The sequence below is a fragment of the Notechis scutatus genome, chromosome 4 (genome assembly GCF_049901735.1).
Source record: "Notechis scutatus isolate UNSWTSFEM ecotype Mainland chromosome 4, rNotScu1.2, whole genome shotgun sequence".
NCBI lineage: Eukaryota > Metazoa > Chordata > Lepidosauria > Squamata > Elapidae > Notechis > Notechis scutatus.
Window position 1 is genome coordinate 123,761,806 of NC_142012.1, and position 24,524 is coordinate 123,786,329.

Below are 24,524 nucleotides of genomic sequence, written 5' to 3' on the forward strand. Positions count from 1 at the left end.
AGACAAAGGAGGAGCAGCAGCCACCACCAGCTCAGGCTCATGATGTGTTTAAGGGTTTTCTAGGGTATAACCCAGTCAGCTTCAACAAAATGGCTTCCTCTGCAAATTGCCATTTATATTGCTTACGGTATCTAGAGGCCATCTTGGAGATTGGGCTATTGTCTTGGGTACCAGTGTGAAGCAAAAGCACTGTCACTCAAATGCCCCATGGCCACAGGAATTTACATTTTCAATTACAGAAGTACAATCATCGGGCTCCAGGCTTTTGCCTGGAGCAATCTTTGTTAGAAGGAAATCGATAAATTCCTAATATGGTGGAACCATTGTGAAGGCTTGACGCGTACACATATGCACCGCTTGCTCATTTCAATATAGTAACTAGAGTGCATCTCTCTGAAAAGAGAGGCTTGGCTATCAGTTCAGTGACTCTGCCAAGGAAATGCAGTGCTATTCCTGATTTTTAGCATGAAAGTGGAGAGAGAGTCCAGCCTGTAGCTCCAAGAGGGAATGTTTTGCTTGCTGCTTTTTTTGTGCACTTTAAAATGAACAGCTTTGAGTATTGGCTGCAGTGGCCAAGATTTTCCTGGTTCCATGAAGTGCTAGCAACTATGATCATATCAAGAGAGTCACCCTGGGTGTTGCCTGGAACAACAAATGAAAGAAAACTGCTCTCCCAACCAGAGGCATCTGCTGGGAGTGGGGAAAGCAGGGGAGGGGGAAGTAAAAAAAAGTCAAGAGATTGGCTATGACAAAGTGATCAAGACCCCCTCCCCTTTCAAAATTGTATTTCCTGAAACATATTTAAAAAGTGGGGCTTTGATTGTGCCATTATTTTAATTACTTCAGCCAGGAGAGAATGATCAAATGGGTATCAGTATTACTATCAAACAGGCAACAAATAGTAAAAATAGGGACCGCCGTATCAAACCCTGCTCCAGTTAACAGCGGTGTCTCCCAAGGCAGAGTTCTAGAACCCACACTCTTTATACTCTATAAATGACCTTTGGGATCACCTTATAAGCAACTGCATCCTCTTCACGGATGACGTAAAATTATTCAACATCACCGTCAATGCTACTGTCCTTCAAAGCGACTTTGATTATGTGTCTGAATGGTCAAAAATTGGCAACTCCAAATCTCGACCAACAAATGCTCTGTCCTACACATTGGTAAAAAAAATCAGTACACCAAGTACAAACTAGGCAGATATGACCTTGTTGACGATCCTCACTCTGTCAAGGATCTTGGAGTACTCATATCAAATTTCACTCAAACAGCATTGCCAAAAAGGCATTAAGAGTTGTAAATCTAACCTAATGAAGCTTCTCCTCCGGAAATATTGAAATGCTAACTAGAGCAGTGATCCCCAACCTTTTTATGCCGCGCCCGGTACCGGCATCAGCTGGCGCCGCCATCTTTTTGATGAAAAAGTGCTTCCGGTGACCTCACCGGAAGCACTTTTTCATCAAAAAGATGGCGGCACCACTTCGGCGAGCTTTCTGGGTAGAAATGGCTTTCTACCGGAAAAGCTCACTGAAGCTGGCGCCGCCATCTTTTTTAATGAAAAAGTGCTTCCGGTGAGCTTTCTACCCGGAAAAGCTCACCGGAAGCACTTTTTCATCAAAAGATGGCGGCGCCAGCAAACCAGCGGCCCGGTAGGACTTGTTCCACGGACCGGTACCGGTCCGCGGACTGGTGGTTGGGGACCCCTGAACTAGAGCATACAAAACTTTTGATAGACCAATACTCGAATACAGCTCATCAGTCTGGAATCCACACTGCACATCGGACATTAATACAATTGAGCGAGTCCAGAAGTATTTCATGAGAAGAGTACTACACTCCTCTGCTTGCAACAGAATACCCTATATCACCAGCCTTGAGATTTTGGGCTTGGACAACCTTGAACTATGCTGCCTACGATTGGACTTAAGCGTAGCACCCAAAATTATCTGCTACGATGTACTACCAGTCAATGACTACTTCAGCTTCAACCACAACAATACAAAAGCACACAACAGATACAAACTCAATGTAAACCGCTCCAAACTTGATTGCAGAAAGTACGACTTCAGCAACAGAGTGGTCAATGCCTGGAATGCACTACCTGACTCTGTTGTTACATCCTCTAACCCCCCACTCCTTTAACCTCAAACTATCCACTATTGACCTCACCCCATTCCTAAGAGGTCTGTAAGGGGCGTGCATAAGTGCACCATCGTGCCTCCTGTCCCTGTCTTTTTGTCCCCATTTATTTGTACCTATTTCCTGTATTCTTACTCAAGTTTATACTTATACCTATTATCTTGCAAGCGATTGACAAATCAAATAAATAAATCAAATAAATAAATAAATAAATAAATTACCACAACTGTATATGCACACTAGATATCAATTGAGGGTACATAGTATATGTTACTGCACCCAACCACTAGATGCTAGGTGTCAAACTCAAGGCCCAGGGGCTGGATCCAGTCAGCGGGGTGCTTAGAGCTGGCCTGCTGGGCCACCCTAGAAACAGCAAAGGACCGGCCCATGGTGCCTCTGCCAGTGAAAACAAGCTCCAGAGCTCCATTTTCAACTGTGACGGCCTCTGTCACCCTCTGCCAGTGAAAATGTGCCCCCCCCAGCTCCGTTTTCACTGGCAGAGGGCGGCAGGAGACCGTCGCAGCTGAAAACGGAGCTCTGGAGCCTGTTTTCGCTGGCAGAGTGCTTGGGCCACCACAGACGCCCCCAACACGAGTGACGTCAAGCTGGCCATGGCCACCCCAGCCCCCAAGGTCAAACACAACCCTGATGCAGCCCTCAATTAAATGGAATTTGACATCCCATATGCTAGATTGTCCTGAAATGTGTTATTAGTCAAAATTCCAATTAAACTAAAGGTAAATTGATGAGACTATACCCCACCATACTTTCTAGCTCTTTACAACCTCAAATTGGGGCATTTTCCAAATAAATCACTGAGGTGTTCCTAATTACAGCTCTGGGATCATCGGCTACCGAGTTACATTCTGAATACCAGCATTTTGCACTGCAATACAGTAACTGTCCTTTCATTTTTGAAAATTAAAGTATTATTTTTAAAAAATTAAATCAAGTTGGGCAATGAACTGGGGACACCAAGGGAAGTGTTGCTGATAGATTGGTATCCATTATACCACATTGGTGGCCAAAGTCCCTCTGCATAAATCTGTAGGAATATGGATATTCTGGTTTAATCCAAATGATTAACATTTTTCCTTTTTTTGGTCATACCCTTTCCCACAGCATATGTCCATAATTTGTGCCATGGCCATAGGAAAGCTACTGCCTCTGTGTTCAGAAGAATGAGGGAGAATGATAAGCAAGAATGGAAACAACAGCTGATTAAAAATCATTAGCAATGAATCTATTTGACGCTATAGTAGTCCTTCCACTTCCAAGTCTCCATCCATCCTCCAGGTATTAATTATAATCTGCTAAAACTAATCTTCTATCAAAACCAGGATTAAATGGCATCTTTGTCCCTTGTCTCCTTGTGGCGTAATGTGATTTGTGTACCTAACTAATATGGCTTGCATTTAGGAATTTGCATTATGTGTGAACCAAGTTACTATGGTTTCTTCATCAAGCTATTGCTTAAAAATACAGATTGATATGTACATTTCACTCTTTGCTACTGAAACATGCTATCTTACCGACTCAGACTTGTAATCAATTTGCCCTAACAAAGACAGAAAGGTGATAAGGAACACTGTTCTTAATAATGCTGGCCTATATGGGAGGTAAATTTTAAATAGCAAAAAACATTCTGGATAAAAATAGCAATCTTTTTACAGGTATCTTGACTCTGAAAATCAGCAGTATCTCAATGACTGAAAAAAATATTCACCCATTCTGTCTATATACAATGAAAGACAAAGGCAGTTTTCACCCCAAAAAACTTAACTTGTTCAGTTATAGAGCTAGAAACTTCATTTATATAATACATGTCAGAAAGAAACTAGCAAATCCAGGGGAAAGAGTCAAGCAGGGAATTAGTCTGGAATGTCTACATAGTCACAAGAGGGCAAAGTCCGACCCCCTTTGAATGCTATTGAACCTTATCTAGTTTGGCTCAGATGCAAATCAGCAGTGTGAGAAGATTCCTGTGTTATAGGCGTGAACAATAAAATAGCTAATTGAATTTTCCATGAGTGAATCTTATTGTTCACTTCTGACAATATACTAAGCTTGTTTAGTGTTAAACAAGCTTAGTGTATTGTAGTTTTGTGTAAGGTTTTTTAAAATAGCTTAATATATTGTATAAACCAAGTTCATTTGGTAGCCTGTGGTTCAATATATTATGCAAAGTCAAAAAAATTGGTTAACTCAATAAACATATTCAGCACGCTGTATGAATACAATCAATAAGAAGAATCAGTGGTGGGATTCAAATCTTTTTACTACTGGTTTTGTGGGTGTGGCGTGGCTTGGTGGGCATGGCTTGGTGGGCGTGGCAAGGGAAGATTACTACAAAATCCCCATTCCCTCCCCACCCCACTAACCTGCTTTCCAGCTCCGTTCTCCTGTGCAGGGTAACAAAAGGAGACCCAGCCGATCACCTGGGACTCGGGAGGCAGAGAATAGATGGGGCCAGGGCCAGTCAGAGGCAGTATTTGCCGGTTCTCCAAACTACTCAAAATTTCCACTACCGGTTCTTCAGAACTGGTCAGAACCTGCTGAATACCACCTCTGAGGAGAATCAAAATTACTAGAATACCATGTGAACTCTAACCCTAACCTTATCTGTCTGACTGGATTCTCTCCAAAGGACAACTGTCTGGTGGTAATGGAGGTTCAGTGTGCAATAGAAGTTTAACCCATGACTTCCATCCAAGATAAATCTCATACTGATTTTTTTATATGTAGTATTACTCTTAGCCCAAAGCCTTGTTGATATGGTTGTAAGGGTGATGTGAAAAATCAATAGTGATATTCTTGATACTTCTCATAAAGTAATTGCCATTTTGGGGAAAGTTACCCTCTCTGTGCTGCTAGGATCATTCCCACATACTCATTCCCCAAACCCCAAAAACTTTAACCTTAGACTGTCTACTATTGACCTCACCCCTTTCCTAAGAGGTCTGTAGGGGGCGTGCATAAGCGCACCATCATGCCTACCGTCCCTGTCCTATTGTTTCTCTTATTCTTTTATTTTTCTTATATGTACCCATTTCATGTATTCACAACTATGTATACACTTATACTTATTATCTTGTAAACAATTGGCAAATAAAATAAATAAATAAATAAAATAAATAAATACTCATTCTGCAGGAAAGCCTGGTTCTTTCTGATGGGAGCTCAAGTTCCATTTCCGGATTATTTCAATCAGGTATAATAATAGAGCCCATTTACTGTTTAACATTAATTTAAGTAGTTTAAATATAGGTGGAGAACAAAACATCAATTAAATAAACGAGACGGTTACAGGTGTGCCTTTAAAAAGTAAAATAAATTACATAGGACACAAGAGGATGTGTTCTTTCAGAACAAAATCATACTAATCATGCTTCACTAGTTAAACTGTCACACCCCCCAAATTGTTCCCACACCCAGCAATGTTTAATTTAATAAAAAAAAAACAAAAATATATTCTAGGACTGGAACCTGGAAGAGTGCAAGCTGTAAATAATACTATGCTGATGAGAATCAGACATGCATGTATGAGGCTGTGAAAAACCTGCTACATGCAAGAAGTTCTGGTGTTTCACATCAGGAATTCACTTGCTCCATTTGACTGCAAAGAATCCCTAAATATAATACCTAACTATTTCTGTACATTGTGAAAAAATTACCTTTTCCAATTGTAAGTGATAATAGGTCTGCAAATGCTAATCAGTAACCATGGAGTAATACTGCACTAGTTCCAATATGTGGCAATTCCCAGAAAGGTGGCCTGCTATAAGGAATCATCCAAAGTGTGAAAAAGGAAATGACAACCACCCCAATATTTTTTGTCAAGAAACAAATGTATATTCAAACAGTAATAATGGAAGATGGCTCCCCCAGTAGAAAAGTATCCATTGAACTATTAGAGGAGAGCAGAGGGTCTGGATAACACTGATGCTTTCCCTGTGGCTGGATTAAAGCCAATAGGATAGCTTGATATTGGTGTGCTCAGAAATGTGATGCCATTGGTACATGGTATGTTAGAATCTTGCTCCAAGGAGAATGTAATGTTGTCAGAGCTGAATTGTCAAGAGCTAATGCTCCTGTTCTAGGAATCAACAAATTGAAATGTACTGGAATGGGAATATGAGGAATATCTTCCATTATGGACAACATAAAAAGATAGGATCTGTTGTTAAAAGGTTATCAGTGTTAGTACATCAGATTCTCTATATTCTGCAAGCAATTACACTTATAAGCCCTAATTGGTCACACAAATAGAACTTGTACTGAATGCTGCACAGACAATAAACTCCTTGCAAAATCACAGCTTGAAGAAAACAAAATCATCAGACTAACAAGAAACAAAACAAAGTGAAATGGTTGCCTGCTGTCATTTTGAAAATAGCTGAAGAAAAGCAGAAAGCAAAAAGCAACAGACAGGAGAAAAAAATTACCCAAGCAAACACTGAGTTTCAGAAAAGGCCAAAAAGATGTGAATAGTTATATTTAAATAGGCAGTGCAAGGAAATTAAGGATAACAATCAAATAGAAAAGAAAATAGCAAGCATTAAGAAAATTAGCAAAAATCAAAATAGTTTACACAGAAGTAAGCCTGATTAAAGCTAAGACGAATCTACGGGAGTAAGAAAATATAAAGGAGAATAGAACATGGCATGAAAATGTGGAAGAACAAACAAGGTCCCAGAATTCTAACCTAGAACCAGACATTCTGGAAAGTGAAGAGAAATGAGTCCTCAAAAGTATTACTAATAATAAAGCTGCAGAAGTTGACATGCCAGGAAGAACTTTTTAAAAATCTTACAAGATGAGGCAGTATTAATGCTACATGAAGTTTTTAAGTAGATATGAAAACAGAACAGAGGCCGAGGATTTTTATATTCCAGGGCAAAACAAGGCAGAAAATCCAAAATACCAAATAATAGTTCTTATTTCACAAACTGATAGGATAATGCTCAATATTTTTCAATCCAGATGTCAACATTACATACAACAGAGGCATCGAAGAAATAGGGACCCTCAAGATCGCATTGCTAATGTGATAATGCCACTGATGAAAGAACAAGGAGAGCAGACACTGAAGATAAAGGAAAAAAATGGGGAATAAAGGAAAGTGAAAATATGTAAATGTCTGAAAGCCTGATGAGATTCAGGCATGATTTGTTGTCAAAAGCATCACATATACTGATTAAAACTTGTTGATTAGTGAATTTTAATTACATGATGTGAAAGATCCATACCTGGATATTTCCATTGTTGTTGTTTTTTTGCCTCTGTCTCTTTTTAAATGTTGTATGTCAGAGGTGTGGGTTCAAGGTGAGAGCTATTTGAGTTTTAGATATGTTTGCAGCCTTGAGTTATTTCTAAAAATAACGAAGATGGGATATAAATAAATAAATAAATGACAAAGAAAAATAAATTTCTCAATCTTAATCACTTCTGTTATTTCATTTGTCCTAAGAGAAAATACATGCCCAATTTCCTCCTAAGTAATACCTAGTTCTGACATTGCAAGCAGACTAAGAAGTTCAAACCAGTGATCTGTCATAGTTATGGCACATTACTTTTGATAGATTTTGCAACTTTCAGCTTTCAGGCTTAAAAACTAAGAATCTGGTAGGGTCAGCTTATCCCAACTGTTACAAAACCTGATGTATTGGGTCATGTGAACAATTATTCCAAATCACCTATCATTCCGATCTGATCTTCATGCTGAAATTCAAGTACTGTAGGACTCCAGTGAATTTAGCTAGTGGGAATCATAGTCCTAAGACAACTGGAGGGCTTCATATTGTCTACCCTTACTCTTGGTAGTTCAGAATCCAATTTTGTACTTTTTCAACTTGGAGCTGTCCATCAGATTCTTGTGAACCAAAAAACAATGCTGTAATTCACATTAACTCCAAGTAACTAAATATTCAGGGCAAGATGTTAGAGAGGTATTTCTTCTCCACAATAAAATCAGTATAACCCTTCCTCTACCCTTCTTCCCCTCTTACACGCATATGTGCACACATACACTCATCCAGCTGTACAAGGAATGCACACCAAAAGAGTTAGGTGTTGTTTTAAAATGCAACATCTTTTCTTTCTCCTAAGCCTTTTTGTGTTTTTCACAAAAGTCCAGAGAGCAGACAAAAGGTGTTAATAAAAGCTATTGTTCCCTTTTCTATCACCAGGAAAACTCAATCAGTCAAATAGATTAAGCAAGAGTATATCAGAATGATTTGTCTTCTCGATCTCATCATTAGGGAGTAACTGAAAATGCCTGAACAAATTTTAAGCATAAGATAAAAGGTTTTTTTTTCCAGAAGCAGAATCTGTGAAGCATTACAAAGTGCATCCATCTTGTTTATTTATTTATATGCCACATTTTTTTCCAAGTGGTTAAAGGCAGTGTAAGGACTGGATTATAGCCAATTCGTAGGCTAAACACAGCTCAGAATGGTGCCCCTTGGCCTTTCCATTGCTTAACTGAAAATACATTAAGACTTAATAAGTGTTGAAAACTAGTACTGAGTGTGGCAGGGAAAGATTAAAGGGTATAATAGCTGGGGGGGGGAAATCCTCTGTGCTACTCTACTTCTCTTGATGCCATAAGCACATACTTATTTTACTTAATGGTTAATTCAGGATGGATATGAGGATCTCCCCTCATTTTACCATAGCAACAACCCTATGAAGCCATTTGGATCAAGAAGGAATGTCTAATACCTTAACCTTTACAAAATATTGATGTCAATGAACATGATGCATCATTTGGAATTAAATTTTAATTTGGGAAATTAATAGCAGTTCTACTCTGTCCCTTGAACGTGGCTTTGTTCTATTCATAGAATATGAAGTCCTGTTGGGAGAAGCTTCATATGATATTTATATGATTTTCTCCAATATAGAAAATCACAGATTATCCCATTCTCATTATCCCATTCCTTAACCCTTGGTCCTTGCAGGTTTATGTAAGAGATCTGATCTGGAATCTGACTTTCTCCCTCTTCTGTCTCAGAAACACAAGAAAAGTTCCAGTAGCTTTTCCTTCAAAATAGAATTGCCACTTTTTCAGCATGAGGATATCACAAATTCTTGCTGTAAGGTACATATATATTGTATATATTGTTCACCTCTGGAAATTTTGTGGAGAATACAATTCAGGTAAATTCTGCTTGAGTTGCTCTCCCCAGTCCTCCACTCACAAAGTTTAGAATCAATTTTCACTTCCTTATCTATAAAATGAAACTTGTCTTCTTTCTGATTGCCTGAAAAAAGGTCCTTTTCAACTTCAAATTTATATGATTCAGATTTAATCAGGCTTTTGACACAAATGGCTATAGGAGCTAATCTTCTGAAGTGCTGAAAAAAAAAAAAGAATGGAATATAACAGAGATCATTTTGCTGTGTCCAGAAAGAGACTGTGTGTCAAGGCATCTGAAAATATATTTGCCTTCTTACATGTGCACTACTTCTATTTACTGACTCTTACAGAGCCTAATGTAATTGTTTTCTTTTTTTACACATAATTGTGAGCTTTTTCCTTTCCCTGCTACCGATTCCTCTTTGATCAAACAAATGCCAGCATAACATTTGTTCATTATCCACATTGGCAGCCCCTATATTGTTCTCTGCCACTGCTAAATGAAGTGGGGGGTCTGCCCCTTGTTATATATAGGTAGAAGATGGTTTCTTCCTCTGGTTTACAACCCCCTCCCTACTTCAGCACCTCAAATACCACCAGGGGAAGGCACCACAGAAGGAATGGGGTGCCTTAGGACTCTGCCTCAGGTATATGGGGTTCCTTAGGACTCTCCTGCTTTGCCTACCACTCCTGCACATAACATTTGAGCCTCCCAAGTGAAAATAATATGAAAAAAAAGAAATATATAGATACTAAATAATTGAATTTCCCAGGGAGGAAGGAGGCAGATCTTGCCATGGTTGTAGCAACTAGCCAGAAATAATATATAAATATAAATATAAATCCAAGTAACATATAGATACAGATACAAATATATAGATATATAAACAGACAGACAGACAGACACACACACACCCTGGCCATTAAGCGTATTGTTAAAAATGGTTGGCAAATATGTCCCTTCTTCTTCTCCCCACCCCACCCCATGGAGTCCTGTCTTCATTCATGGAGAAAAGCTGGTGGAGATGACTAGGTATGTGAGGAACTCAGGAAATAGTAGCAATGAAGAGGGACTATGCTGGGAGAGCAAGTTGAGGTGGAATTATAGACAAGAGGGGAGGTAAGTTAGAGACAAGTGGGGAGGTAAGTTAAGGACAAGAGGGGAGGTAACCCATGCCTTTCAATATGCCCCAAACACACCACTGGTCATGTCCACAATAAAAACTGTAGGATTTTATGTACCTGAAATCTGTGGTGGAGTAGTGAGAGCTTATAGAGAGGCGGGAATATTTTTACACTGTGACACAGAGGTTCTTTGATAAACCACAAGTGGGGACATAGGCAGGATGCTTTTATTTAAACCAAATACCGTTCTCTAGGTTACAGGATATATCAGGTCAAGATCAGGTCTTCTGAAGACTTGAAGAGGACCAGAGGGGACAATGTTCCTTGAACTCTCTTACCACAGCACACATGCAGAGGATTTTCATTCCACTGCAACCTAAGTTAGTGTATTTTTTCTTCTCTGTCTCTCTGCCTGTCTCTTGGTGTGGTAATGCGGACTGTTTTTTTAAAGTAAATACTGGCATAACTTATTTTAGTTTAATATATTTCTGTTATTGCATTGCTTTAACATATTTTTCCATCCAAGTCTTTCAAACACTGAAACATAAATTGGATAAGGTCTCTTCATGAGTATTGCCCAGGGAAACAATGTCCTGTTCAGCTTTTCAGTTCAACAACAAAGAACCTTAAGATGTTACAGTGCTGTTTGTCACTCTAGCAGTCAGGTTCCTATTAATCTGCCACTGACTTTCTGTATGTTTTTTGTCTGAATCAACATTACCAAGTTTCCTAACTTTGTCTGCAAGACAGCAATAACCTACAGATGTTAAAACCAACAATGAAATCTTTATCAAGAGAAGTTCCATCAAAGTTCATAGTAGAAAAAGAAAAACCAAAATAGGAAACACAAGCTAGATAGCAGTGGGAGTAATCAGCAGATGAGAAAGAAGGGAAATGGATCTGATCCCAATTTGGGAGAACTACGAATATAAGGCCATTCTGATTATTAATTTTATTATAGGATATGGCACATTATAGGATATAGCACTTTCTCAGTTTAACACTTGCGCTGAATTGCCTTTAGTAGCCAATAAGAAACTCATCACTTTTGGGGAGGATATATATCAAGTTGACGGAAGATGCAGTCATGCCAAGTCTTCCTTCCAACTTTTCAACTAAACTCAGTCGATGCACAGTTGGTGTTCTTCAAGGAAGTATACAAGACCTGGAGGCATAGTGAAGAAATTATAGCGACTGTTCTGCAACTTAGCATGTACACTGCAAGCATCAGCTGGAATCTATTCCTCTCAAAGCTCAAAATCATTAGAGAAATATCTCTTCCTAAGATGTGTTGCTTTTCCTTCCCGGCAGCAGAATCATGACTGCTGTGCTTGAAGATAACAGGACCCAATCTTTGTGGGGGGAGCAGCAGATTATATGCAGGAGCTTATTTGAATAAAGGAAAGGTTCAATTGAGCCACAGGTATAATAACATAGATTGTATTATAAATACAAGGTTTATTATTAGTGAAAAAAGCATCCTGGAAGAAGACCATGGCAAATTATTTCTGTTGCACTGCCAAGAAAATTGAATGGCTACAGTCCTCAGAGTTGATCTCAACCCTACTGCTTTTTTGCCTTCAGTCATTTCAATCATTATATGAAATTGTACATACAAATGCACAACACACATACAGATTATGACACTCCATTCAAAGTTAATATTCTCTGAATCCGATCTACCATCAAGTGTTTGATTGACACTGCTTTAATAATCCTTCATAATATAGAGACAATTCTCACTCTTAAAAGAAGACATAATTCAAACTAAAGGAAAAATCTTAGCCACCTTCCACTCTTGGATCAAAAGCATTTTATTTATGATGAACTGAAGTATAAAAAGCATATTTTAAAAGGGAAATATTTTCAAAAAGCACTGAAGCATCAAAATCAAAGTGCAAAGTAGCAGTTACTGGTGACACTAGGTCTAAAAATATAAGCATAAAAGAAGTAAGAAAAAGCCCACTGTACCAGGCCCATGGTCTGTCTAATCCAGCACTATTGCCATTATAGCCAATCAGAAGCCTACAGAAGAACTGTAGTACAATGGTCCCTCCCATTTATGTTGCCCAGCACCTGGTATTCAAACAGTGTGGTTGTATTTGCAACACCTTGAATCACAATGCCACACTTTCACTTAGAATGCTGGGCAAATCCAACCTATGTTGGATGATTGTGTCATATGAACTCTGAGAATTGGGTAAACTAAGCAAGCTGTAGTTAGGTTAACCATGAGTAGCTCTGTCATCAGAACACAGCTACTGTCTTTATATTAGAGATGATATATAGATACTATGGTTAACACATATTAACTAGCAGCCTGATCCACTCACCTGATTTCTTTTTCTAATTAGCTGGTATCTCCATTTTCTTCCTATTGTCCTTTGAGCTCTTTGGTTATCATATGTTGTTGATGGCCTATTTATATTCCACCCATATGCGGGCAGTTCTTCTTCCATAGGTATGGTCCATTTAGAAACTATCCATGTCTAGTCACCATTACCAGACTGCTTACTGTAAATGTTGCTCTGCCAACCTTCTAAAACTAAGAGGCAGCCAAATGGGTCATAGTCTATTGTCAAATTCTATCAAACTTGTCTACCTTAAGGGTTTGTTGTGAAGTAAAATCCCATTCTGATTTCCTGGATATATAAACACATAGCTTTCCTCAAACTATCTGCACATTATAGAGGCCACTGTAATAGATTAAAAGCAAGTGTATATAATCCATAGTAAACACAAGGCAATAGGTATTTGTGGGAAATCTATTGTATTTTATTGAAAAATGTTCTCTGAAGGCAAATTCTGCAGCCTTGCTGCCTATTAGTGGGCTTTTTTTCATCCCTGGGGCAATCCATCCTGGTTAACAACCTCAGCTCCATCAATACAAACACTGCAGAGTTTTTAAACTAATATTTTTTCAGCACACAATTCCATGGAGAGAAGAACTCAGTGTTTCCATGGCAATACACTGACAGCATCTGCTTGGGAAGTAGCTGAAGGGAGAAATTGGAATAGAATTGCAAATTCCCCACCACCCAGGCAAGGATCTGAAGGAAATGAAATGAAACATGACTGCCATTGTGATCTATCACAAGCCTATAATGCTATTTCCATAAGGAATCTTGTTTTATGCCAAAACAGTGAACAGCAACTTAACTCTCATGTTAGCTAAATGTATCTGAAACTTCCAAAATAGATATATGCATATTCCATCTAGAATTATTAGCTTGTTTGTCCCTTACAACATCTGGTTACTAAAAGGGAATAAAGTGATTCCACTACTTCCCATTTATTCCAATATAAGATCTGATATAGATCCCGTATTTTCACAAAGCACATATGGCAACAACTTTTCTAGGCAAAAGGTTTTAAGTGATTTGCCTAGTACCACACTCCAGTAGTGAGTGATTACACTCATGTATTTAACAATTTCCCAACTGGATAATAATGGGTGAAAATCTCTGGGGGAATGGGGGTAGGCTGTAGGCTGCCTTCCAGGAACCACATATATAGCTTTTGATATTGAAAGGATGCACTTGTGTCTACTGACTAAAAGGAAACACTAAAGTTTCTTTCAGAATTATTCTGTGATGAATGAATTATGTGATTCATTCTGGGATACAAAATTATGTATAATTTATTTAATTGCAATTTAAATTTCTAAAATCACCCAATCCAGCAGCCAAACAAAACTGCAATAGAATAAACCAGAAAAGGAAAGGGTTATTGTAACAGGGGGAGCAAAACCATAAATCACCTCAACATAATTTAGCTTAGGTGGAGACATATTCCAACCTATGGGTGAGTCAAGATCCATTAGAAGAAAATCAGGGTCAAAAGAGAGCTTTTAGGAAGGTCAACAGAAAGAGTTTCTATTATTTTAATAACAATCTGGAATATCAGCACAGTCTAGGCCAGGCTCATCAAACTGGCGGCTCTCAGACCAGATGCATCACGCACAGGCCAAGCCTACCCTGGCTCCGCAAAGGCAAAAAAGTCACAATATATCATGATATGTCATGTGATGCAATCGAGTTTGACACTCATGGTGTCGGTGTTCCTTTGGAGAAAACATACAGCTTCTGCAGGGCTGGACTCAGGGGTGGGTTTCTACCAGTTCTGTCCACCTCTGTAGAACCGGTAGCTTTGAAGAGCAGCAGACATAGAACCGGTTCTATGTCTGCTGATGTTTTTGCCCACCTGCCCACCCGGGCTCTTACCTGATCTTTATTTCCTGATTTTTCAACTTCAGCTGCCGAACGACGCACAGCTGCAGTTAAAAAAGCAGGAAAAGAGGGCTGTTTCAAAGGCTGCTTCTCTGCACGCAGCATGCTGATGACGATTTACAGGTGCTCGGCTCACAGCATGCAGGGAAGCACATCATAAATCATCGAACCTCATAAATCCCGAACCGGTAGCTAACCCTGTCGTATCCCACCCCTGGCTGGAATACATACTATATAGGTAGTCTTATTTATATTTATGTTGTAATTTCTATACATGCTCCCCTAATAATTCTACTGTGTTGACTAAGCCATGGAAACAAGATACTATGAACTTGAGTTTTAATAAGAAAAGGTATAAAGGATAATGGAATTGCAAAGCATACTCATATGAAGATACAACAATGGATTCTAGAAGTGCTATGGTTTAACCCAGCCACAAATTGAGCACTGGATTAACAATAGATCCCATCTCCCCACCATCCTGCTCCTGCCCTCCCCATCTTTTAATTGGGCCACAGAGTTTGACTTTTTCTGTTAACTTATTTATGTTTTTAGTTTATATACTTTTTATCTTTTACGATTAGAAGCCATCCAGAGTTACCTTGAGGTAAGATGAGCAGTCAATAAATTTTACAAATAAATAACTAATTGGAAGGTCAGGATCATTAACTGGAGCTATCTTATTCTTTCCAAGAAGGATGAGGGGTTCACAATAGCATTTGGTAAAGAATAGATGCATCCATAGGGAAGTGGTCAAAAAAGTCAAGATGACAGCCACAAGCATGCTATCAAAGCTCCACCCTTTTTTCCTGCAACAAAAAAGACTAACCACAATATATCTTAACACACATAAAAATGGGGAAGAGCTTTGACTGCATGCTTGTGGCTCTCAACCTGGATTTTTTTTTTTACCTCTATCACAGCAAACTATTATCTGGACATGATGACCAAGCCGGATTTCAATAGGCTCTTCTCTTTCTTTAAGGGATTGTGACCTGGGTTGCCATCTGGCCGATTTCACGGCCAAGCAACTTTTCGTACGGCCAAATTTCCGCAGCCAAATACAGCCAGATTTCTCGAATTTGGCCGGAAAAACGGCCAAATGGCAACCCTGATTGTGACATAAAGGCAGTAAAAAGGATTATTCCTTTCACCTTGAGTATACCAATTTTGATATTTTCTCCCCCAACCACCCCCCAAAATGTTGTTGTACATATTTGACACCTACTTGGTTTATAATCATATATTTTGTTCTTCGTTCTATATGTTACTTAAAAACTAACTTTTAATTTCTTAAAGATAAACATGTAATTTACAATTATAAAAAATTATTTGGACCTTCACATACCAGCATACGCAAATCCCCCACGAAGAACTATTGCAGGATTATGGAAAACTTTTTTGAATTTGAAACATTTGAGCTTGGAAGATTTGTTTTAAGTTTAAAACTGTTGTTCAAAAGTTTAAGTACAGCACAGGATTACTTTAAGTTCAAGGTATTGTACTTTAAAACTGATTGAAGTAACTCATTTCCAACTGAAAACATTTTAGATTCAAAACATTTTGCACATTCCTAATCTACAGAACAGAATGGCCTTATGAAAAATCAAGAAAAATTAAGTAATCTGAATCTGGTTCTTCCATGTCATAGAAATAAGTGAGGTGTGAAAAGTTTCTTATTTTGAAAACAAAGACCATCATTAGAACTCAGGACTACCTGCCAGATGAACACCATGGTAATACAGCTGATATTGTTTCTGAAACTCAGAAACTTTATTAAAAAATGATGCAATTGGCCATTCTGGAAGAAGCAATGGCTCAATTAACAGATAACAGATACTCAGAGTTGGAAGAGACCTTATAGGTCATCTAGTCCAACCCCCCACCCCACCCCCAAGCGGGAGACCCTACGCCATTTCTGACTAATGGCAGTCCAATCTCTTCTTGAAGGTCTCAAGTGATGGCACTCCCACAAGGGCAAGCTGTTCCATTGGTTGATTGTTCTCACTGTCAGAAAGTTTCTCCTTGTTTCTAGGTTAAATCTCTCCTTGTTCAGTTTCCATCCATTATTCTTTGTCTGGCCTACAGGCACTTTAGAAAATAGCTTGACCCCTTCCTCCCTGTGGCAGCCCCTCAAATATTGGAAGACTGCTATCATGTCTCCCCTGGTCCTTCTCTTTACTAGACTAGCCAAGCCCAGTTCCTGTAACCATTCTTCATATGTTTTAGTCTCCAGTCCCCTAATCATCCTGGTTGCTCTTCTCTATACTTTTTCTAGAGTCTCAACATCTTTTTTATAATGTGGTGACCAAAACTGGATGCAGTACTCTAGGTGTGGTCTTACTAGGGCTTTATAGAGTGATATTAGTACCTCACTTGATCTCGATTGTATCCCTCTGTTAATGCAACTTAGGACTGCTATGATATTGATATGCTTATCTTAACAATAATTGATATGCTTATCTTAACAATAAGGTAGGGACCCACTATAACATGGCTTCTCCCCATATCTATCTAGCACTGTGTAAAGAAAAGGCAATGCAGAGGCTGAATGTGGCTGAAATGGCCGCTTCCCATCCCAGCACTGCTTTGCTGGTGACATTGCAATGAAAAATTACCATGCCGGTTGGCCTGATTGCTTCCTTTTCAGCCTTACCAAAGCAGCATGGGAAACAGCCACAATGCAAGAGCTCCTACCCATTCAGAGTTGGACCTGTGAGGTCACCCAACTCTTTCATACAAGAGATGTTGTTGTCTTTGCAACAAATGCTTGTCTTTGGTTTGATTGTCAGCTGACCATATGTCATCTGCTTGAGACCAGCGACATGATGTTGGCTGTATTTCTACCTAGAATTTATAGATTGATTCCCCCACTTCCCAGATTTTTATAGTAGTAATGGCTGCCTTGACTTTATGCTTACTAGCAGTAGCGGAGACCAAGTTAGCATTTATTTCAGATGCATTCACATGATTTTGTTTTAACAGTTACATTTTTATTTTAGTATCTTGCAGAATGCCATTAAGAATAGCAAGTGGTATGTAGCAATCTGTCTGCAATGTTAGTTACTCACCAAATGCTCTTGGTGCCTTTCTTTAGAAAGAACTACCCATGAACTGTTCCAGCTTGGCATTTATTTCTGAAGCTAGGACACCAGGGGACCTATTTGTTAAAGAAAGAGGCCCATATATTCGGCGAAAGGCAGTCAAAAAAGCATTGGAACAGCTCTTGCTCTATCTCCTAACATACTGCCTCCCCCAGATTTGCCAAAGAAAAACAAAGCACAAATCTATAAACAACGTTTACTTGGCTAGCTTACTTCCTTAGTGATACTAAAGGAAACAAGAACAACATCTGCTCAAAGAACCACAGAATTGTGGTGTCCTGAACCATGCAAATACAGGAAAAATATGAAGAAGGGGCGGCGGGATGGGAGATGTTAAACTTTGAAACATCTTTGCAGAAGGTTCAATGGAAAAATTTTAGAGCAAGATGCAGATACTTTAAGGATATTATGCACTTCTTTTATTATATAATCTCAGCTTATGAGAATGCAGTGCCAGTCTACCTTTAGACATGAAAAGGTAGATTTCTGGAAATAATGAAAAACTGTTTTTTAGTTACTGTATTATTGCTTTCTATCATTAGGGAGGGAATGTGAGCCAGTATGGTCTAGTAGTTAAGGCATCAAGCTAGAAACTGGAAAACTGTGAGCGCTAGTCCTGCCTTTAAGCATAAAAGCCAGCTGGATGTCTTTGGGCTAATCACTCTGTCTCAGCACACAATGTCAGGCTTGGTGACAAGCCAATCAGTCAATTCCTGGGGCAGCCAATGGATGAACACACGGTTGATTTCATACCTTCCTGCAAAAAAAAAAAATGTGAAGAAAAAACACTGAGAAGAAAAAAATACTACAGAGGGAAAGAGATACTTGTAGGATTTGCTGCTAAAGGTTTAACACTAATTTAACCTGAGCTGGATGTTCTGTACTTGGCTTACCGAAAAATGCTTATCATTTGCTGTTTGCTTCAAGTAAAATATCTCAAGTTGGTCCTACTTGCAGCTTACCCTGTTTTTGTAATGATTGCTTCATAAATTCCTGACTCACTCTTGTCTCCACAGAGAAGCATACAAATATCATTGAAGTATGATTTGCTTATATGGGTATCCTATCAAATTCTATTAGTACATTATTTCTTCTTGTGCCTTGGTAGACAGTTAAAAACAAATGGTTTTCAGTCTGAACCTCTAATAGAAGAAAAGACTAGAAAAGAAGACGTCCAATAAGGGCAGAAGACTAGTAGAATGCATCCATGAACAGTCAGAAGACACAATGAAAACGCCTTAGTCTCACAATAGATAAACAGGCTCAACCTTTATTTCAATTGGAAAATGGTGAGCATCCTAGACCAAGCTAAATAAGTAAACAAAAAATGCTGGGGAATTCCTGGTAACAGATAACAGATAACAGATAATCAGAGTTGGAAGGGACCTTGTAGGTCATCTAGTCCAACCCCCCGCCCAAGCGGGAGACCCTACACCATTTCTGACAAATGGCAGTCCAATCTCTTCTTGAAAGTCTCAACTGATGGCGCTCCCACAAGGGCAAGCTGTTCCATTGGTTGATTGTTCTCACTGTCAGAAAGTTTCTCCTTGTTTCTAGGTTAAATCTCTCCTTGTTCAGTTTCCATCCATTATTCTTTGTCTGGCCTACAGGCACTTTAGAAAATAGCTTGACCCCTTCCTCCCTGTGGCAGCCCCTCAAATATTGGAAGACTGCAATCATGTCTCTTCTGGTCCTTCTCTTTACTAGCATTCAGACAAATCTCTTTACTGGTATTCAGACAAATCAGCCAACAATTGACATATAGAAATAAACTGTATTGTATTTGCATACAATTCAAAACAGACAATATAAAAGCTCAGAAAAAAACAAAAAGACCAGAACACATCCCCTCCAGTAGCCAACATCCAGATAAGCAGGGATTAACATCAGGCAAACAATCAGGCAGAAAATAAAACCCTAATCAAGGAACTACCAAGGAGAAAACCACACTCCCACTAAAACATGCAGGACAAGTACTGTATATAAATAGGGAGCAAACACCACACTCACTCGCACTGATGACGTTGTCTACTTCGGTAATGAAATGTCTCCAAGCACACAACCCAGCTCAGAGAGCATCAAGGATTCCATAGTTTGGATGTCATTCTAAACCTTGAATTTCATTAAGCATAAAGTCTGAACTGAGGCATTATTTTATTCTTAGCAAGGCATTAAGCATCGAAGCAAAGCCAATTTTAATAGGACATTTTCTGCTATACATGAATATCTGTATTTTTCCCAAGTACTGCATGAATTTATGTAGAAGTTATAACTTTCCAAGCAAGCATTTGCAGATACAACCAGCATCAATTACTGCAGCCAGGAAAGTGTCACTATCATCCCAGGAATTGCTTCTGGCTATATGTATGATCACCAAATTCATAATTTACATCAGCCATCCTATTTCCATATATAAAATGTGAAACAGCCGTAACTGAATTAGCAGTCTAGCAACCTGACTCCTTCTTACATTTGCTTTTGCTTAAAATAATAAACTAAAACGTATCTGTACAGATAGCTGTGTATCACTCTATGAACTGCACTGTGCTAAAGGTTCTTTGGAAGTCTAAAAATAAAGAGTGCAGCATAGTAAACGGCTAAAATAAATTATTTTCCTCTCTGTCTTACATATTTTGATTGATGGAGCAATAGAATGAGCAGTACCCATGGTTAGCTAAGCAAGTGCTTGGACTTGTTCAGATGATGAGAGCATTTCAAAACCTGCACAGTACTTTCTATAACAGTAGGACAAGACATAGGAGCAGGAGTAATTTTTCCCTAACACAATTCCCCATTAAGCAAGGAGATCTATATAACCTATGCTATCAGTCCCTGTATGTCTCTGGATACAAAGGAGTAGTAGTCCTGTGTTCATATTATCCATAAATTCCCAAAGTATTCCTGAAACCATTGCATTCCTCCTCTGCCAGTTTTGACATGAGTGAGGAAGAGTTACAATAAATGACAGCATTGCAACTATAAGTAACAAACTAGATGCCTCTTGTCAGCACAGCATGGTACCCATTCTTGGTATTATGCCATTTAAGAGCAGAATCTTGTAGGTATGGATCCCGCACATACCAAGTGATGGGCAGATTCCATTCATCTATGCTCCCCAAGCAGCTCCTTATGGCTGAGACATAATAATGACTTCAGTGAGGGCAATTAAGGTGCCAAAGAAGGAAATGCCATTAAAGAAGACATCACGCAGGGCTGCTAGGAGAGTTCACCAAGGCTGCTTTGTTGTGCACAGAGGTGTCCACAAGCGTATGACCTAATTAGGCTTAATCTGAGAGCATTAATTGGTTTGTAGGAAGAACAACAATAGGAAGGGTGGGTTGCCCTGTACATGATCCTCCAGATGCACAACAGGCCAGGCATCCTCAAAAGCTAGAATGTGGCTACTTCCAGCCCATAGCAGCTGCAAGTCCTGGCAGGGGACGCTGTAACTGTCACTAGATTGTCTCATTTCAGTCTCTGGAAGGATGGATTATACCCCCACATCTGGCTTTGATGAGCACAGAGGGGGACAAAGCTCAAGCTAGGAAGGGGGGCAGTCAAAGGGAGGAAAGTCGCCTGCTTGCTGTGAAAGTCCACTCTTAGTCACTTTCCAAAGTATAAATCTCACCAGAATGCCGCAATGCTACCATATCAAACAAACTGTTCATTGCGCTGCGGTTTGCATCGTTCAAGTCAGGTGTAGCATTGCCCTGCCCTGGAAGGGGAGTCCCTCCCCTTTGCTTCTGCTTCACCTTTTGCTCATACAAACCTTGCCTTGCAATATTTTAAGCCCATTTTCGTTCTCTACGAGGTTACTTTATGCTTAAATCTATACAAGCGTATCTGCTGTACTAAGCAGCATACGGTTGGTCTGGCTTTACGACACACGCGACCCTGAGGGGGAAGGTGGGGGCGGGGGGAAGCAGGAGACTTTGGAAGAGTTTTGGGTTGAAGCTTTGAGACCCAGGGATGGATGCAGAACTGGCAGGAAGTGAAGAACGGACGACACACGCAGCTTGGGTGGCTGAATGGGGCTGAATCAGTTCTTTCTACCAGACTTGAATCATTCACCTTCCACAGAGTTCCAACTAGTCCTCAAGGAGAAAGCCAAAGAAGCTGAAGTATGAGAGGGAATATTCTGCTCGGTAACAGTGACTCCGCCTTGCTCACTTGTCCTCTTCCCCTGCCTAAACTGCACAATCCAGAGTTGCACTTTCTAATGAATTATTTAGTTTGCCTTCCATAAGTACGCCTTTCCTTTCCTTTGCACCCCCCTCCAAAGTAGTGGCCACCTCGAAGCCGCAGAAAGATAGGGGTCATTCTAATCAGCAGAACAAACGAGGCTGCCGTACATGAGCCTCAATAGTTCTATCCCCACGAACTTATTTCCGAAGAATTTCACAAGTAACAGAGATCAAAGATGCCCACAGTCCATGTTTCTCACCTGATTTCTCCTTTATTTGCTAATTAATAAGAATTAATAAGAAGCAGTGACGGGCTTTCTCCAGCCAAAGGGTTAGTTATCTCCCCAAATAGTTTCCTCTTGCTTTCCTACAGCCCTAGTTAAACTGCCGAAGGGAGCTAACTGGGAGGGTAGTGCCCTCAGCCTTGCAGGCTACTTAGGGAGTAGAAGCATCCGTCCCACAACAACCTAGCGTATTTGCTGCAGTTTCCATACAACCCAGATACATTCCAGCGATACGTTTGCCTGGCGAAGAGGTTTGCAACCAACCCAGAAAAGGACATTTACAAAAGGGCAGAGAGAGCGATATGATGACGCCAGCGAGTTCCAGCGATGTAAACGCTGGTCTCCATTCATCCTCCTCCTCGCCCATTTCCACCAAATCTCCTCACTACCACCCTCCTTCCAAAGCAGGTAGCTGTGTAGCTCCGTTTTTCCAGTCCGGTGCCCTTTGGATGCCTTGGGTGAAAACTCCCGTTATCCCCACTGGAGCACCACACATCTGAGGTAGCGCCAGACAACAGTTTTCGTAAAAAAGCTCTGGGAAATAACCAGCCCCAGCCGGCCCTCAGAAGATTCACACCCGCCTTGCGAACGCACAACCAAACACACGCGCGCGCACCCTCACACACACACACACCCCACACACAATATAAAAACATCCCCAAACAACGAAGCTGGAGGGACAAGAAAGTTCCCTAGCGGGGGATCTCTGCGCTATTCGCCGCGGAGGGAAACGCGATCCTGAGTCTGCGCCCAGCAGCAGCTCCTCATCCGACCCGAACCGCTGCCCCGCGCATGTAGAAGGAAGGGGAGGGTGGGAGGCCCCCGCTTCGTGCAGAGCCGGGGGTTTGAGAGGGGGGCATTAGCCGCACGGGAGCGCGCCACGGCTGCCTAACAAAGGCAACCGAGGGATTGTTCCCGAAGCCCCAGAGGAACGGTCGGAATCGGACGCTGCCCCGAGTCTGGCCCAACTTCCTCCCCGCATTCCGACTTCCCCAGAGGGACCTTTGTCTCAGCCGCCTCCGGGACGGTGCGAGCGCGTCCCGGAGCGAGTCGTCCTAAGCGTCGAGTGCGGCTGGGCTCCTTTGTGAGGGCGGGAGGGGAAGCGCGACGGGCAGCATTTGCGGAGCTCCCGCGGGCGCCGGCGAAACGCGGCAACCAAACGCCTCCCAAGTGGCCCTTTGGGGGCCCCGAGAGCCGCAAGCATTCCCGGGGCGGCGGCGCGTCCCCTCGGTCCGGCGACACTTACAGCCTCTCTGCGCTCCTCGGGATGTTCTTAGGAATAGCGCGGAGCCCCAGCCCGTGACAGTCTACCGTGGTGCCGCTGCAGGCGCACGGTGTGGGGCAAGCGCTCGCCCGGACGCGGCAAACGGCCGCCCAGGCCAAGAGGCAGGCTCCCGCCCGCAGCCACACGCCGCCTGACCCCGCTCGCCGCTTCGGAGCCATGCCGCCTGCCTGGGCTAGCCTGCTAGCGTGGAGCTGCCCCGCACATTATCTCGCAGCGGCGCGTTTGGCTGGCGCGGCTTGGAGCAGCTCGTTGTGTCTGACGCAAGCGAAGGATGCCAGGTTCTGTCGCGCCTTTGCGCGTCCGGAACGCGGAACTCGGGGCACGGGCGAACGGGCTCTCCCTTCCCCTCTCTCGCTCAAATACACGCACACACGCACGCACACACAGGAGCACTCATCCATCAATCCCAGATGGCAGGAGCAGCCTTGGCTCCACCTCTCCCACCCCCTCCTTAGCTCTTTCTCTCTCTCTCTCTCTCTGCACTCGCCTCGGGCGCAGAGATGCAACCCACCCACCCCCAACAAACAGTGAGGAGAACGGGACCAGGAAAAAGGGATGCGCAGAGGAGCAGAGGGACGGGGCTTAAAACTCTTGCAGACGGCAAACACACGGCAAGACCTGGAAAGGAGCGAGCGCTGATGCAGGCATCCACATAGCCAGACAGAATCACTACGGTACCAGCTTCCTTCCAGAGGAGAAATGGTATAATTTTGGTAACTTCTTTGTCGACATATATTTTCTCTGCATCAACATTTCTCCCCCCCCCCCTTTGTCTATTTCCCCCCACTTTGGGGGGACGGACCCCATTTTAATATATATATTTTTAAAAGAAATATGTCCCAGACCAGCATCTGGCAGAATAGCAGTGAAAGGTATTCAGATGCTATGATGTGTTAAACCTATAAAAGATCAGGATTGTGAAGACAATTCCCCCCCATGATGCTTCATGGAAGTGAAAGTTGAAGAAGCAAAATAAAAAGAGAATTGACAGTTCTAAACTTTGGTGTTGGAGAAAACTCCTGCA

At 41.1% G+C, this 24,524-nt stretch overlaps 1 protein-coding gene across 3 annotated transcripts in view; it reads right to left on the bottom strand.

Moving 5' to 3' along the window:
- The window catches only part of SLIT1 (slit guidance ligand 1), a 135,510-nt gene extending 111,645 nt beyond the window's left edge, over nucleotides 1-23,865 (bottom strand). For all 3 annotated transcript variants that reach the window (XM_026673147.2, XM_087964700.1, XM_087964701.1), the window contains exon 1: nucleotides 23,462-23,865. In XM_026673147.2, the coding sequence (XP_026528932.2) occupies nucleotides 23,462-23,658 (197 nt within the window). In that variant the 5' untranslated portion in view covers nucleotides 23,659-23,865. The remainder of the gene's footprint in view (nucleotides 1-23,461) is intronic.
- Between the last annotated feature and the right edge of the window lie 659 nt (nucleotides 23,866-24,524).